Source organism: Ambystoma mexicanum, chromosome 12, assembly GCF_040938575.1.
Source record: "Ambystoma mexicanum isolate Mex_15411 chromosome 12, UKY_AmexF1_1, whole genome shotgun sequence".
Taxonomy (NCBI): domain Eukaryota; kingdom Metazoa; phylum Chordata; class Amphibia; order Caudata; family Ambystomatidae; genus Ambystoma; species Ambystoma mexicanum.
This window is the reverse complement of record NC_090936.1, coordinates 446,778,915-446,794,847: the sequence shown is the minus strand read 5'-3', so window position 1 is coordinate 446,794,847 and position 15,933 is coordinate 446,778,915. Positions and strand designations below refer to the sequence as shown.

The following is a 15,933-nucleotide window of genomic DNA, read 5'->3' as shown; positions in this document are numbered from 1 at the left end:
TGGCGGTCACTGATGCACCACTGTACTAACGTTCACCGCTGGACAGAAAACCAACATTTCCACCAATGTGAACACTTTGTCCACAGAGGAGGCACAGAAGAAGAAGTGTTTGATTACATCTTCACCTACACACAAAGCCATTGAGAAGATTGTTTTCGATAAAACTCTATCGAGATTTGAGGGGACTGACAGAATTCTGTCACACAGGAGAATTGGAGGTGTTCCACAATATGTGCCTAAAGTATAGGCGAAAGCTATTGCATTTCAGCTTACAGGGCATGAAACATAGGACTCTACTAGCGGTCTTGGCCCATAACGAGAATGTGGGCCGTGAACAGTCTAGGACTACGGGAAATTTAGGGATGCCTCGCTACACTACAACCTTTGGAAAAAGAACTAAGAAATGGGGGGTAAAACCAGTATATGAGGAAATGGAGTTCGACTTTGTTAAAGGCCTTATTGTTAGTGCACTAGAGAAGCACAGATATGGAATTTTGAGCGTTTCTGTCATGCCCGCGCCGCTGGCGCACGCATTGGCAACCATCATGGACTACTTGGTACTCATCCTCCTAATACTCCTTGAACAACTCCTTTTCACGCCTTGGTCTTTTATTTCCATTTGCTCAACTTTGGGTCTTATTTTATTCAATTAACTACATTTACCATAATGCACCTGGCTGCAGTCCTCAATTCCTGGCTATTCTCATTCATCGTTATTGGGACCACAATCCCCAGAAGCCCTAGCGGCCAGTGCTGCTTTCACCTGCTCAGGACCAGAGAGGGAGGAGGCAGATTGTCTTCAGGTGTGCGGCTCCAGGTGCTTTCAATTAGCCTGCCTCAGAACAGGGCAGGGCTGTATATAAGCAGCTGCCTGCAGGAGCACAGTGTCTTGCATCTTGAGATCTCCCCGCTCCGGTTTGCCTTGACCCGCTACTTTGTATGCTGTTCCTGTTGCTGCATTATCCTGGTTTGATCCAGTGTCCTCTGGGCTCCCTGCCCTGCAGCCTGCCTCACTCCGGCTGCCTATGGTCCTTGTACTCTGGGCTCCCTGCCCTGCAGCCTGCCTCACTCCGGCTGCCTACGGTTCTTGTCCTCTGGGCTCCCTGCCCTGCAGCCTGCCTCACTCCGGCTGCCTACGGTTCTTGTCCTCTGGGCTCCCTGCCCTGCAGCCTGCCTTACTCCGGCTGCCTACAGCCCTTGTCCTCTGGGCTCCCTAAGTTGCAGCTTGCAACCCTCTGCTGTCTCCAAGCCCTTGTCCCCTGGGCTCCCTACCTTGCAGCATGCACCTCTTCACTGCCTACAGCCCTTGTCCTCTGGGCTCCTTTCTTGCAGCCTGCTCCCTCTGCTGTCTACAGCCTGTGTCCTCTGGGCTCCTTCCTTGCAGCCTGTCTCCCTCCACTGCCTACAGCCCTTGTCCTCTGGGCTCCCTGCCTTGCGGCTTGCTACACTCCTCTGCCTTACAGCCTGTATTACACTTGGCTACCTACGGCCCTGCTCCTCTGGGCTCCCTACCTCGCGGCCCTATTCTTTTGGGCTCTGTCGCCTACTACTAATCTCCCTCTGTCCTGTTCTTCTGGACTCCCTGCCTTGCAGCCTACTACAGTCCTCCGCAGTCCACTATAGTTTGCCTGCACCTAGTGCCACTCTTGACTGCAGACCTGCTTCCTACTTTGCAGCCCTTCTATTTTCCTGACTGCTGCTCCCTTGTTCTCTTCCGTCCTCTGTACTCCACCTTAGGTTATCTACTTCAGTCTAACTGCCTTTCCTTCATTTCCTTCTGCTAGATTGCTCATTGACTTCCTTTTCGCTGGATGCATCTGTTCTTGTCTTCTCATGTGTTTTATTTAATCCCTTTGTACAGAGCTTGCCTGTTGGTTTCCGGCAGGCAACCTCTGCCCCTTCCCTTGTCCCGTTTTCAGTGTTACAGACACCCACTGCTGTTGTTCCCAGCCATGAGCATACAGTGTGGGCCTCTGTTATAGCAATCTGTGCAGAAGGCTGGAGTTTCCTAAGGTTCGTGGAACACTTTCCCATTTCAGCATATTCCCCAAGAGGGAATCCAGTTTGTTTGTACCTTTTGTATCTTTTTTGCCCCTTTTGGCTCACAGCTACAGTTTCCTACTCTTTCTTGTTGAACTTCCTGCTGTGTGTGCTTATCTGCTACCTTACTTCAGCACAGCCACCCAAAACCTACCTGGGTACCCTGTGCCACTCTTGACAGAGTGCCATTCTTGACAGTGTCTGTGCAGAGCACTGATGCATTGCCACCAAACATTACCACTGTGCCATGTCCACCCAAAGCAGAGCTGGGTGAGAAGTTCAAATCCCGGTTTAAATAAATCATTGTAATCTGTCTTTTTGAAAATAATGTTATTGTACAGTGCGCATACAAAGTATGCTAACCCTAAACCCTCCATTCACCATCCTGGGTGGCGAACAACATGGGTGTCATCTTTGACTTCTCGCTCTATTCACCTCATATCGCTGACCTTGTGAATGTGTATGTATATATTTTTGTTGCTGTAACTAAGTTTCGCAATCTCATGTAAATGCTGCGCACTGTTAACCGAGGGGAGGATTGCGTATTGCAAATAATAAAACAAACAATAAATCTCACTTTCAACTCAACTCCTCGGGTACTTTATACTTTCCCTGACCTTCCCCCAAAAAGTCAATGTCTCCATAGTTATGGTTCTCTAGGGCTGCAAAGCTCGCGGACAACGAGGACAAAATTGGGGGCCTTAGAACGCGCCAAGCGAGGCGTTGCAGATGGGAGAGAAGCCAGTTCGCATTTGCACATTGAGGCCTTGTACAAACATGGAGTCGAAAATTCAAGTTCTCACAGATCGCTTTACACGGGATGTTGCAAAGTAAGAATGTACGCTCATGCAGAGTGAAGGTCATCGGCTTTGGTTTTATGCTCGCGGGCTGAAGAGGCCCGCGAATTGCACCGGCAGTATAAGGTTCTATTGTTTTTTTACCTTAAGAGACAGGGACCATGCCGAAAGGACTTTATTTGAAGGAGGTGGGCAATAACGTAAGACGATAAGGCTGAAAATTCTGAAACTAGACTGAGTTTCATGTTAAGTATATGAAAAATCGTTGACACGAACACAGTGGGATTTACGGACTGCATTACACAGAGATACAATGGACATGGCAAATATAATGTAAGTAACTCTTTAGACGCTTTTATACCTGAATGAATAGCAAGTACAACATTTGTGGGATCGTCTTTCTACTGGGCACATGGGCATGCATGTGCCTATTCGACACGCATGTAGACAGCCGTTTCTCAGTGGTTCAAAGGTTAAAAAAAAAACATTAGTTTGTGTTTCCCTCAATTTATTTCGTTAGTTTTCGCATTGCTTTTAGAGCCGAACATACTCCATTGCACTATCCTCGCAAGCGAATAGTTTCAGCTCACCCGTAATAAATAAAATGAATAATAGTAATAAAGATCGGCTGGTGAGACTAATTTCAATTTTTGTTTTCTCTAAACGGGTACATCCTACCATATTGCCACTGCCACCTATTCCAGACCCCGTCAGACGGCTTCTTCAACCGCCAGCTGCAGCTTCTTGTAAACAACTGCACTATATTGACCATCTTATGGGACGATCGCCAAGGAGCCATATGCCCTTACGCGGTACTAGTGGCTAGAAGCAACATATATCGACCTTTACGTTGGCCTAGTGCCTAGTGCCTAGTTGATGGAACAGCCTTGCGGTTCACCGTGCGTCCAAAGTGCTTCTTTTAACGAAAACCTACACCCTGTGTACCATAAAGGAACAGCACGTGACTCACGATAAACTTTTGCGGATCGAGATAAAAGAAAAAAAATTCCATTCCGATTTAATATGCCAATTGCTGAATATTCTCTAAACATTTAGGCCCTCATTACGACCCTGGCGGAAAGGGGTTTACGCCGGCGTAAACCATGGCGCCCCTTTCCGCCTGAGTACGAGTTCCCGTAGCGCCATGGTGATTTTTACGCCTGCTTTTTGCAGGCGGAAAAATCCATGGCGCTACGGGACTTGTTGTTAATTACGCCACCGTAATTTACGGTGGCGTAATTAACGCCTTCCCCACTCCCATTATACCCTATGGGGCAAAAATGGGAATGGGGAAGGGTAAATGGGGATTGGGGACTTACCGCCCCGCCAAGGTCGGAATGGGGCGGTAAGTCCGCCAACCACCATGGCGCAGTTGGCAGCTTAGCGCCATGGACCATGGTGCAAATAGCACCATGGTTCTCCGCCAGGGTCGTAATGAGGGCCTTAATGTCAAATGTACTTTACCAAATGTACCGTATTGCTGTTTGATTTTAAAGTACAGTTTCATATTCCGAATTGTGGCGCGCTGTGTTGCGAGTTGATCTGTGTTGGTTTCCGGGTTCTGTGTGAAGTCGCGCAGAAGACGACTGGGCGCATTTGCCTATGCAGCACAGTAACGTCACGGAGAGAGGCGGGGAATAAGAATGTTTTGATAATGTCAGGCTCAGGGGCGGGGAATATGATTTAGTGCCGCAAAAGCAGGTCAGCCAGGGCGATGCGGCAAGTGATAGGATTATCACAAAATGGCAGCGCCCTGGTGCCTGTTTTCGCGTGCTTTTAATGGCCGAAAACTCGGGTAAGGTCCATAGGAAATTTTTCTAAAATCCAGCGACTTCGGCTTGAAAACACATGGCCGACCCGTATGGACAATAACATTTTTTGACCGAACCATTCCTTTAAGTTTTCAGTCTCAGCAGGACCGGGTAAACACTGTAGCTTTTGAAGATTTTGCTACTGTGTTGGATCTTTCATGCAGCCCTCCTATGGAGACGTCACTCGCAAGATCGCGGACAGGCATCCCGCGAGATCTCGTCTCCCCGCGAGGACCCGCGCTCTTCTGATGAAAACGGGCGGCGAGAAGGAGCGACCGGACTGCCCCAGCGTGGCTCCTGCTACGAGGAGCTTAGTGGCATGGGATTCTCTCCACAAAGAAATCAGCTTCCAGGAGCGTAATACCAAGGCCATAGGAGGCCACCTGGGTGCCCTGGAAGCCTGCCGTGTGCACCCCTTACCTGCACACCCTGCCCCACTAAAGCAACTGGGAGGCACATGAACTGAACAGTGAGTACAGCCTATCCTTCCCCATGGACAACAGTTCACCTCCCTCACTGTAACTGTCCCAATAAATCCAGTTGGCAGCATTACTGGTGTCCTGTCCTCCCTCAGACCACTACACCTCCATTGAAGCGCATCACACTATTAACCAGCATTTGTCTTGAAGCTGTATAACAGTCAACATACCAAAGCTGGATCAAGCTTCCGTTAAGACACACTGCCTGATTCATGGAATTATTTGCGTGAAAAACGCAGATTTGCGCACCTTTCTTTCCTGAAAATCCCCATATTTCACAGGGATTTTTGGGCAGAAAGGAGCGAAAATCTGCGTTTTTCACGCAAATAATTCCATGAATCAGCCTGACTGTGTTTGAGCAGGGCAATGTTCAAAAAATGTTCAAAAAGAAATGGTATCTGCATACGTAGATTACTTGTGGTGCTCCGTACAGAGCACCCATGTTTGTGCGGTTTGCTGCCCAGGCAGCCCCTTATATTCTGTTTAGAATGGCCCTAGGCACTGCATGTGTGGGGTAGCTTTCAACGCCCCCGAGCTGGCTGGTGCCAACAGAAGTTAGTGCCTCATGGTGACAATTATAGGTCACCAGCTGTTATTTCCTGCCTCATATCTCCTGTGGGTGTAGCACATGCTAATGTGCTTTTGCACCTTGTTAGGGCCCTCATCCTGCCAGTCTTTGTAGCTGAGGGAGAGGGGAGGGGTATGGGGCTGACCATGTGTTTGCAGCATGTGTTCTGCCCATACACCTGTGCCGTCCTTGTCCCCAGGTTACTTGTCCACTCTTTGGAGCTGTGGGGTGACCCCTCAGCAGCGCTGCCTAATCTGCTCAGTCACGTGCCCCGACCAAATTACTCCCACTGGTGAAGAGACTGGAACATGTGCAGCTCCCACCACCAACTGTTCCCAAACCTTTGCTGCCCCCACATTAAATAGCCTGGGGGCACTCTGTCCCTACCCAATAATGGCTTGCTGGCTGTGTGCAGCGCCCAAATCAACCCTGGGGAAACTTGTCCCTTGTTCTCCCCACCCCCACAAACCCCCAGGACCAATCTTATTACAGTACAGCAGGTGCATGATTTCTGTTGGACTAGTGCCCCATTTATTAAAGTTAGAATGACCCCATCTGCTGACCATTGACTTATTGGCATCTTGTTTGCTTTTTCAGGGGACAAGATGTTGCCAGTGCCAAGAAAGCTGTCCAAGCTGCGATCGAACTGAGAGCCCAGTTTCCCGAGACCCTGGCAGGGTTTGACTTGGTAACCATTAAAACACCTTTGATATATAGATCATGATTTTTAATCAATTTTTCACTTCCGTTCATTGTAAAAAATGTAAAAACAATGATGAATATCTTGAAGATAAAGAAATTAGCAAACACCTTCTGACAAATGAAACCACTGCCCAACAGTCATGAGAAATCAGATGAAGTCGCATGTAGATCAAGTCAATTCTGTATTTGCATTTCGCCCCATTTTATTCGAGCTTGGAGATGGGAGCGAGTCAAGTCCTCAATACTATGAGCTTGGTATTTCGGAAGAAGCTGCATGCAGGTCGATTTAGGTTTCAGAAGTCTTCTTTTAGAATGCTGACGAAAGTAAAAGGAGCGTGTATGTATGGGAGTTTAAAGAAATGGTAGCCATGAAGCATGAAAAAAGTAGCACAATTAAACGACCACAGTTGTCTAATAGGAAAAATGGCACAGAGTAAAATTCAAACTTGCCTGTGTCCATAAATATATCTGGGTGTAATTGTTCACGTGACCCACTTTCCTTGTCAGTGAACACAGTACTGTGATAACTATTCTAAAACGTCTGCCATCTTGCACACTTCTTCCCTAGCGAGCTGGATGGTGGGAGGTTTCCCAGATCACCATGGTAGATGTGCACGTCCTCCCTGTCAGGTGGCATAAAGGCAGACGGCTAGCAGGAAGTTGCTCTGAAACTCCTACACCCTGCCACCATGTGTACCATTAGTCTTGTTTCTTCGTCTTATTTGCATTGGTCTCTGAAGTCTGGTCCCATGTAAATCGCTCAGACAAAGGGACGCTCTGCACATCTCTGGGTATCTATAAGTGACAGCGCAGCGGTATTTTAAGAGTCGCCCATGCCACTGAGTGCTGTTTTCAGAGTTGAGGTTTGGGGTAAAATATCTAATACAGACCTTTCCCTCTCATTGCAAGATTTGTTTATCTATGGAAATGTCGGTGAGATGTCAATGAGCAGGTCCTGGAATTTGTGGGGTTTTCCTGGCCAGTTAATAAGATACTTATAAAATATTGCACTGACCTTGAAATAATACCTGAGGAAAATCTGTAGGGATAAACTTGTCTTTCGCTGTGTGGTATTTGAATTTGTAGGTCAAAGGCTTTGGTCTTGGGGCTTAACTTAGTAAATAGCATGGGGCCAGTCTTTTGTCAGTCGGTGTACCATCCCACCCTGATACCATATGTGGTGGGTCAGAAGAACAATGCAGAGATTTTGATGACATTCCCAACAATTTTATTAAGTAAAGCCTGTTTCTCCCTATAACTATAGGATGTTCCCTACCTATATTAACTATGGTGCTCATCAATGTCCAAATCAAAAATAAAGTCCACTGTCAAAACTAACCTGATCTGACCCTACCATTATTCAAACAAACTAAGGCCAGGAGAATTACTCAATTCTCCTGGTGGAGCAGGGATCTGCTTTGCTTGCATGTTCTTTTAATAGCCAATTTTCAAATGATCTCTAGCCACATTCTTTGTCAGGGCATGAGGGCTTGGGCTCTTCCCTTATCTCATGGGATTATTTTCCTGGGGCTCTTTCGTCAGGTTTGTTTGATTCTTGCATCCACAGATTTTGGTTGGTGTCAGCCTTGCATGATATCTTCTTTGTTGCGTTATACCCTCAGGATTGTTATTGTGTTCCCTTCTTAGTTTTTACATATTGGTGTTCTTTGTTTCTTTCTCTTTTCCATTTTTCTGACTTTGTTTCTACTACTTCCCAATTAATCCCTCTTAAGGGGTTGGGTCTCCCCCACACCTCTTCCCGGGGTAGTCTTATCCACTGATTAATATTCTCCTTTTCAGGTTTACTTATGATGTTCCATCGTCTCTGGTTACAGTTCATATTTAGTAGTTGCAAATAATTCCCTGGGACGAGTGTCTCTGCTCGTATAAAGATTCCCTTTTGGCTTCCTGGTCTTTCCATTCTCCCCGTTACCTATCTCTTCATGAGGGCACATCCACACGGCCTGCGGTCGCTTGAGACCTTTTCTCCTGCTTGGTTCTTCTTACTCGGTTGTTTTCTCTGTTGGCATGTCTTTGCCCCTTGCTTGCTTCCCTTTTTTGCTATGGTCCAGCGTCCAACCTGGGAACTCATGCTGTTGCGGATAAATCTGCGCTTTGGTGTCAGTGTAGTTGGTAGTGCTCCCTGCCCACCACAAACTACTCATGGTCCTGCTACCAACAGCTGTCTGGTCTTTAGACCCTCAGTTTCCCCGCAATTCAATACGCTGTCTTGCCAGCATCTGATCCTATAATTCAGAGTGCTTCTGAATGCCATGGGCTCTGTGGCTCTCGCTGGCTCCCCCTCCCACTTGCGGTATGCTACCAACGGCCTCCCCTACTGCCAAACAATTCTCTCCCTCTTCTCAGCATGCTCTCCAACTTGCTTCTGCCCCTAATGAGGGTATTGGGGAGCAAGCTCACCTCCCTAGCCTCATAGCGGGGGCTCCCACTTGGGGAGAAGAGACACATTCCTTTGATTCGTCACACGTCCTCTTACAGAAGCTGTGGTAGACCTTCACCTGTGAATTGTTGGACATTGCATTGACTCTTGAACTGTGATGCACTGCAGATTAAATGGCCATACTTGTGCCGAGTTGATTTGCTATTTGTTATTGTTGAAGTGCTCATTATTGCAATAATTAATAAAAACACTAATTGAGAATTCTTGGTTGAGGATTTTGGTCTTCTAAAGGGAGCCCACATTTCAATCCACCAAATTGGCACCAACTTCACTTTCAAGAGTTGGCTGCGTGTGGAGTCTTGGACATGTGCAGGTCCCTTAAGAAGGACCTTGGGCAGGGCACATAAAACAGAAATAAACTGGTGCACCATTTCCTCCACAGGTTGGACAGGAGGACAGAGGACACCCTCTGTGGTATTTTAAGGATGCTCTGGACATCCCAGCCGCCCAAGGAGTCAACTTGCCATACTTCTTCCATGCTGGCGAGACTAGTAAGTAACATTTCACTGTAATGATCGGAAGCATGGATAGGCTGGTCTGCCATTGTGAGGCTTTAATGATGACTTGAGGCTAGCTACGGAATATAGAAACTATGGAGATCAAAATATTGACCTTCAAAAATGTAGACCTACAAAATGTTGATCACAACTATGGTTGAGAAAGTGGCACGTGGATGCCCCTACATTGAAAAGAGTGATGTAGTGATATGGTACAGTGGCAGCCTGTGTGGTATGGGACTTCCTGTCGAAGGATTGGCGAAAAGAACAGGTTAAGTGCCTATTGATGTGTAGGGGGAGAATTCCTAGTAGTTGGGCACTACTGATTTTCAGGGGTGAAACAAAACATGTGTTCATATTACATTTTCAAAGTAGGTTTTGGATATTTATGATCGCGACATTTTTGCAGTAAACTCTTATGTAGCAATATATTTTAGGCTGATACCATCACATATAACAGACTGTCGGCCATGGAGCCTAGCATATGTCTTTATTTACATTTTTAAACAGACATTAAACCTAAAGTAGTACCTAATTATTGCTTTATGTAAAACACTTGCATTGCACTGACTTCCTTGGCTGCCTAGGGGACAGGTGGGCTTGGTGAATTAACTGAAGGATACAGAATCCTGTCACCTGTTTAAACCTGATTCAAATCAGTTGCATTTTAAAGGCTTAATGTGGTGGCTAGTCCAGTAGCCGCAAGTATGTGAAATGAGTTGGGGTTCTCCACCCAGTAACCAGGCCTAAAGAGTCACCTGTGCAATCAACCAATGTCGAATTCACAAGAACCTCCACAATCACCACCAACTGGCACTCTAAAAATGCCAATAAATAAAGTGCTCACACAGCCCGGGGGCATCGAGGCGCTGTTGCAGGAATATGTTTTAGTTGCTTATTTTATAATGTGCTTATTAACCAGAGGTTTCTAACCGCGGGCCCGGGGATCGAACCTGTGTTACTTCGTGTCACCTTGTTTCCAAGGTTGCACGTTGCCGCTAAGCTATCCTCCTGTTACTAAGGGTAATCCAGACGTGGGCCCCTTGCTCGCCGATTCCTCTTGTTGACTTGCTTTGTCACCCTCCTCCAACAATAGCCTTAATTTGTTCTGGAAAATGTCAGCAATGTTTCATGCTTAAAGGTAGTGGCACACTTTTAGTCCCTCTCTTTGCAAAATATCTCAAAAATTTAAGATCTTCCTCACTTGTGTGGTAGGTTATGAGATCTGGCAAGTAAAGAGCTTTGGCCTTTGTGTGGGTCGCTCTCTGCACCCTGTTATTACCTTTTTGTTTTATATATATCTGTCAAATGTATTATAATATTGTAGGTTTTGGTGATGTATGTATGTCATTAGTCCCACATCCTTAATTTGTGGGGATGGGTTAGAGTGAACGCGCTTCAAGAGACGTAGAGCATTTGCGTCTCATTAGGAACTGGATGTAAAAGAATTTCTTAGAACTCAACCCAGCGCAATCGGAAATATTGCAGACAAACATTATCCCCTTTTCTGGGCTGATTTATTCAACTTTATGAATAAATCCCTCATCTATCCATTGGACTGTAACCAAGTGTTCTACATAATGACAAATGCTTCAAACAACCCCCTTCAATTCACACTTCTTGAGGGAGAAAACTTGGGGACCTTTTGTAACGTGTGGAATGTGAGAGCACACAACAGAACAACCCATCATCTCGATGCACCAGCCTCATATCGTCCTGCCAGATGCCATGCCGTGACTGCACCTAATATCTTCGAATAATTCAGAATTAAATACTTCTCGCTTGTTGCATAGTCCTTCATTATTACTCCTAGTATGGGCAAACTGTCCTCTCTCAGCCAATGACCAAATAAACATCAAAACAAAAACACTAGACAGCTCATACAAGGCTTTCCCCCTCCTGCCATTTCCACTTGCTGCAACTCCTTTGGCCTGCTCACAGGTTTTTTATACAAGCGGAAGGAAGAGAAAAATGTTATTGACAGTTGGTGTACACTTCCTATCAGTCAGGCCCTGTCTCTTCTCCTGCAAAAGGAGCACCGGTCTTGACCCTATGGATATCTGCGATAAATCCATGGGCGCCTCTTTGCTACCTTCACAGCTTTTGTGGTGCAGTACATCAGTGAAGGGTCCGGTGAATCATGGTTCCTTCCAAGATCTTGTGAAGTTGTGGATGAACACTTTATCGTCTGGATAGAGAAGAGGCTGTACTGTGAACGTCTCAAGAATGACTGTGCTTGATGCTGACTTAGCAGGCCTGCCTTGACATGGTTGCACCTGGCATGAGATGTATTTGAGAGACTTTGTAAGCTTATTTAAACATACTTTAAATGCATCTCCCAGGAGTTTGGCAGTGCTGTGAGCGTCCGAAATTGTACATGCAGGAGTGAGAGGTGTATGCATTCATTCTCCTGACAATGACGATTGGGTGTGGCATCAAATGATCTTTGCCTGGGGAATTGCGTAGCGCAAATAAAGCGAGTGGGAGACAATGGAGCCAACTCTTGCCAAGTGTTGCTGGCAGCTTGGCAAGGCACTCTTTAAGCAGGCCGTTGAGGCATTCAACACGTTTGTTGGCTTGATGGCATCAAACACAAACTGTGCTGTGCATACTAAGTAAGGACGTTACTTCCTTAAAGATTGTTGGCAGTGTTGTCCATTGTCGGTACTCAACACATCACATACTCCCCACCTTGGGAATACTTCACAAACTAAAGATTTGATGGCAGACTTTGCATCATTATGAGCACATGGGCCAGCCTCAAGCCAACATGAGAAAGGACATGCAACAACTATCATGTACCTGTAAGAGCTACATCAATCCTGCATATCGACATAGTCAATATGCAAATGCCAGAAGGGCCCCTCCAGGTGTGGTAATGTTTAAGATTCGTGTGGCCCTGCTATACATTTCTGGTAGTTACATAGTTGTTTACAAATTCAGTTACCAGTTTTTGCAAGTTAGGCACAAACCATTGTTCGTTAATCTCTGCAGCAAAAAGCTCTCTTGACACATGGGCTGGGTAATGCTGCTGATCCAGGGCTGTTTGCAGCAGCCCCTGGGCCATCACCAGTTTCCCTTGAATCTTCTGTCTCCACACCAGATCCGTGGGTAACAATGAGCAGACCCTCTTTTTCCATAACTCCTGTTCTTGTTGGGGTGCCCCCCCTATAACTCTATGGGCAATGCATTAAATGGCTCCCTGCTTGTGGGGGTGCTGCCTCTGCAGCAATGCCATCAAAGGTGTTTGTTCCTTTTTTAAAAGGCATCAAAAGTGTAATGGCAAATATGCTGCTTCCTTTGCTGTGGAGTCGGCCCTATTGCTGCCTTGTTGCCCTGTGAGATTATGTTTGTGCCAGTGGTAGGGACGGCGCATTTTATTGCCAAATCTGCTGGCAGGGGTGGTATAACTCTGCATGTTGTACGGGGAGCCATCGCTGCTCCGGAACACCCTCCAGCGTGCCAATTCTGAATGCACCTTGGATGTGACGTATGCTGAATCTGGAAGATTTTGACAGCACACCATTCCGACATATCATGGCCATTATTAGAGCGGTCAGCTCGGCTGCCTGTGCAGAATAGTGTAGTGGCAATGTCATCTGCACTCGAACCTTAAATTCTACCTCATAACAAACCACAGCCGCCCTGTATGTCGAAAACCATGCTTGATTCTGTTGTTGACCCATCAACGAAGAGCATCTCGCCTCCTTCTATGGGCTCCGTGTACTTTAGGGTCACCTCCCATCCTGTCCATATGAGGCACAGAGGTACGCACACTTCCCTGCCTGTGCCGGCTGTGCTATGAATGTTGCTGGGTTGACAACCCCAAACCTCACTACCTTAATTGCTGGATTGGACAAAATTACCTTGTGCCTGACAGAGTTGTTAACGTGGACTTTTGATTGTTCCGTTATCGCAAAAAGCAAATGCTCCACATAGAGCGTGACTTGACAGCCTGTGGTTATTGCTGCTGATTTCTTTATGGCAAATGCCACTTTGGCAAGTGCCTGTTGAGTTGAACCACTGTAATAGGCCTGGGGCTTGTGTCCTTGTAGCTTCCTTTGAGTGAGAACAGCCGTTCTCGCTGTGCAATCAGAATGCAAAAACAGAACTTTTCTTTATAGTTTGGGGTTGCCAAAACTGGTGTGTGCTAACGCTTCCTTCAGTTCGGCAAATTAATCATTAATTTCAGATATCCATTTTATGGGGCTTTTTTTTAACCTTATTTGCGTCTTTTAGTCCCTAAAGGAGGGGCATCGTAAATGTGGAATAATCGAAGACCCAGACCCTGCATTAGTTGTGCAGGCCTAACTGCTACATCTGCTTCACCGTGCCTGGCTGTTGTGTGCTGTGTATCGCTTCTGCTCTTTGCAGTGATTTTCCTGCCATCTACTGATATTCTGTCCTAAGTACACTACTTTTTGGCAGTACTGCAATTTCTCCTTGTCTACCTTGTACCCCTTCTCTGCTAGCAATGTCAGAAGTGTAACAATCTTTCCTGCACTGGTCCTCAGTTGTGCTGCGCACTAAAAGGTCATCCATGTATGGATGACTGCATTTCCAAGTTGCTTAGGTCCATCGGGGACACCCTATTAAACATACTAGGTGACTCGCAAAACCCTTGTGGCAAACGAGTATGTTGAGCGCGGTGAGATGCTGTGAATCTGGGTGCAACAGGATGGAATAGAATGCGTTCTTCAAATCCGTAACTGTGTGAAGCATGTTGCTTCTGTAGGTATGGCTGGATTTGGTACAAGTGGAAACTCTGCTTCTACTACATTGTTCAAGGGGCAGAGATCTTGAATAAATCTCTGCGCCCCACCTTTTGATTTCTTTAGAGGGTGAATGTATTACATGGATATTCTAACATTTCTATTATGCCCTGTCGCCATAGTGCATGGAGTGTCATATACCCTCATCTGCTTCATGTGATAGTAGGTATTGTTTAACCCCTTCCTTCACTTTTATGCAATCCACCCCCGCTCCCTTCTTCAACCCTACATCATGGGTGCCACTGGTCCATAGTACCGCTAGTACTTTTTTTCAAATCTTCCCACAAGTGAATTGATGCCGTGTTAACTTTCTGCATCCTCTGGGCGACATGTCTCTGCGCTGTTGACCTGACATGGAATGCATATGCAAAATACCATCTCCAACTACTATTCATCCAATGAGAATAGCTGTTTGTCAGTCAAGTCTGTTAGTCTTAATGTCGGGTCAATGCAAAGGACTGTGTGCCACTCTGTACCCTCTTCGTCGATCCTGTATAAAATGACCATGTGAGAGCCTTCCTTTTGAGTGCTGCTTCTAAATGTATTGTGTTCCTGGTAGTAGATCTTTGTGTACTACTGGTCTGAACAGAAATTCTGCGGCCAATTCAAAGATCTTGTCTTTCATCCCGGGTACCCACCCTAACAATCCTTGTACCCCATAAAGGAATACCTGGGGGTGACGTGGTGACCCACGTAAAGTGCTGTGCGCAAAATATATATATGCCTGCAGCCCGCTCATAAAATATACCGTTTGTCGAGCATACTATGCCCTTCTCTGAAAATGAAATTGGCATGTTTAATTTTCTCTGTCTCTTCCTAATTCGGTGATGGGAGTGTCTTTTGAGTACAACAGGGGCCCTATTTGCTGTGTGCCTGTCGGAAGTGGTAAATCTTCAGTGATCGGAACCATTATAATGGCCCCAGAAAAAAAACTTGTGTCAATCACTTTGTCTGATGGGGGAAAGACGCCCTCCTTAATGCAGGATTTGGTGGCTCCCATGTTGACCAAAAATTAGATATTTTTGTCCAATCTTCACTGCTACCTCAGATTCCTCGTCGGGGTCTTCAGTTACAGAAAGGATTGGCCACACGTGTCTTCTGTAGGCTGGCCTATTGGGCATTTGCGCCTTGTCCTGGGAATGGTGTACCTCCAAGAACAGTCACTCCTGTGTAGTGTGGTTCTGTGTTCTGAGCTAGTAATGTGCTGTCGCCCCTGCATGTATCTTTGTACTTGAGCCTGTAAGACGTTCTGTGGTACTGTCGCCTGCTGCAGTGCATTTACCTGTAGTGGCTGGGTAACTGCGGGCCTTACAGGCTGTATTGTCTGAGTGAAGGGCACCTGCAGTGATGGCATTTGTGCTTGAAGGGTTCCATGTGATAATTCCCTGCAAAAATGTTGCCATACAAGAATGGCAGTTTTTTGCGGAAACATCATATGGAACCTGCGGGGACACTGACGCAACCCCCAGTGGCTGGACACCCTAGAACCCCCCACTCCAATTTAGCCCATATTATCCCCATAATTTTGCCTATGCTGTTTCCCAGCGACTATGTATGTAGACATTATTTATGGGGGTACTTGAAGTGGCTGCATCTGTGGTTGTATGGGCTGCATCTGTGGTTGTATGGGCTGTATTTGTGGCTGCATGGGTTGAACCTATACCTACCCCTCGGCCATAATGCTGCTGTTGTCCATCCAGAACACATCCATGCAAAATATCCTCTCTGCCCACATATAGAACATGGTCCTCCAAATCTGAGTCTCATCATCCATATCCAAACCCCCTCCCTGGAAGTATCCTCTGT

The 15,933-nt window shown here is 46.4% G+C and overlaps 1 protein-coding gene across 2 annotated transcripts in view; it reads left to right on the top strand.

Moving 5' to 3' along the window:
- Positions 1-15,933, top strand: part of ADA2 (adenosine deaminase 2) — a 470,094-nt gene that overhangs the window by 350,286 nt on the left and 103,875 nt on the right. For both annotated transcript variants that reach the window (XM_069628655.1, XM_069628654.1), the window contains exons 7-8: positions 6,293-6,383; positions 9,241-9,349. In XM_069628655.1, the coding sequence (XP_069484756.1) occupies positions 6,293-6,383; positions 9,241-9,349 (200 nt within the window). The remainder of the gene's footprint in view (positions 1-6,292; positions 6,384-9,240; positions 9,350-15,933) is intronic.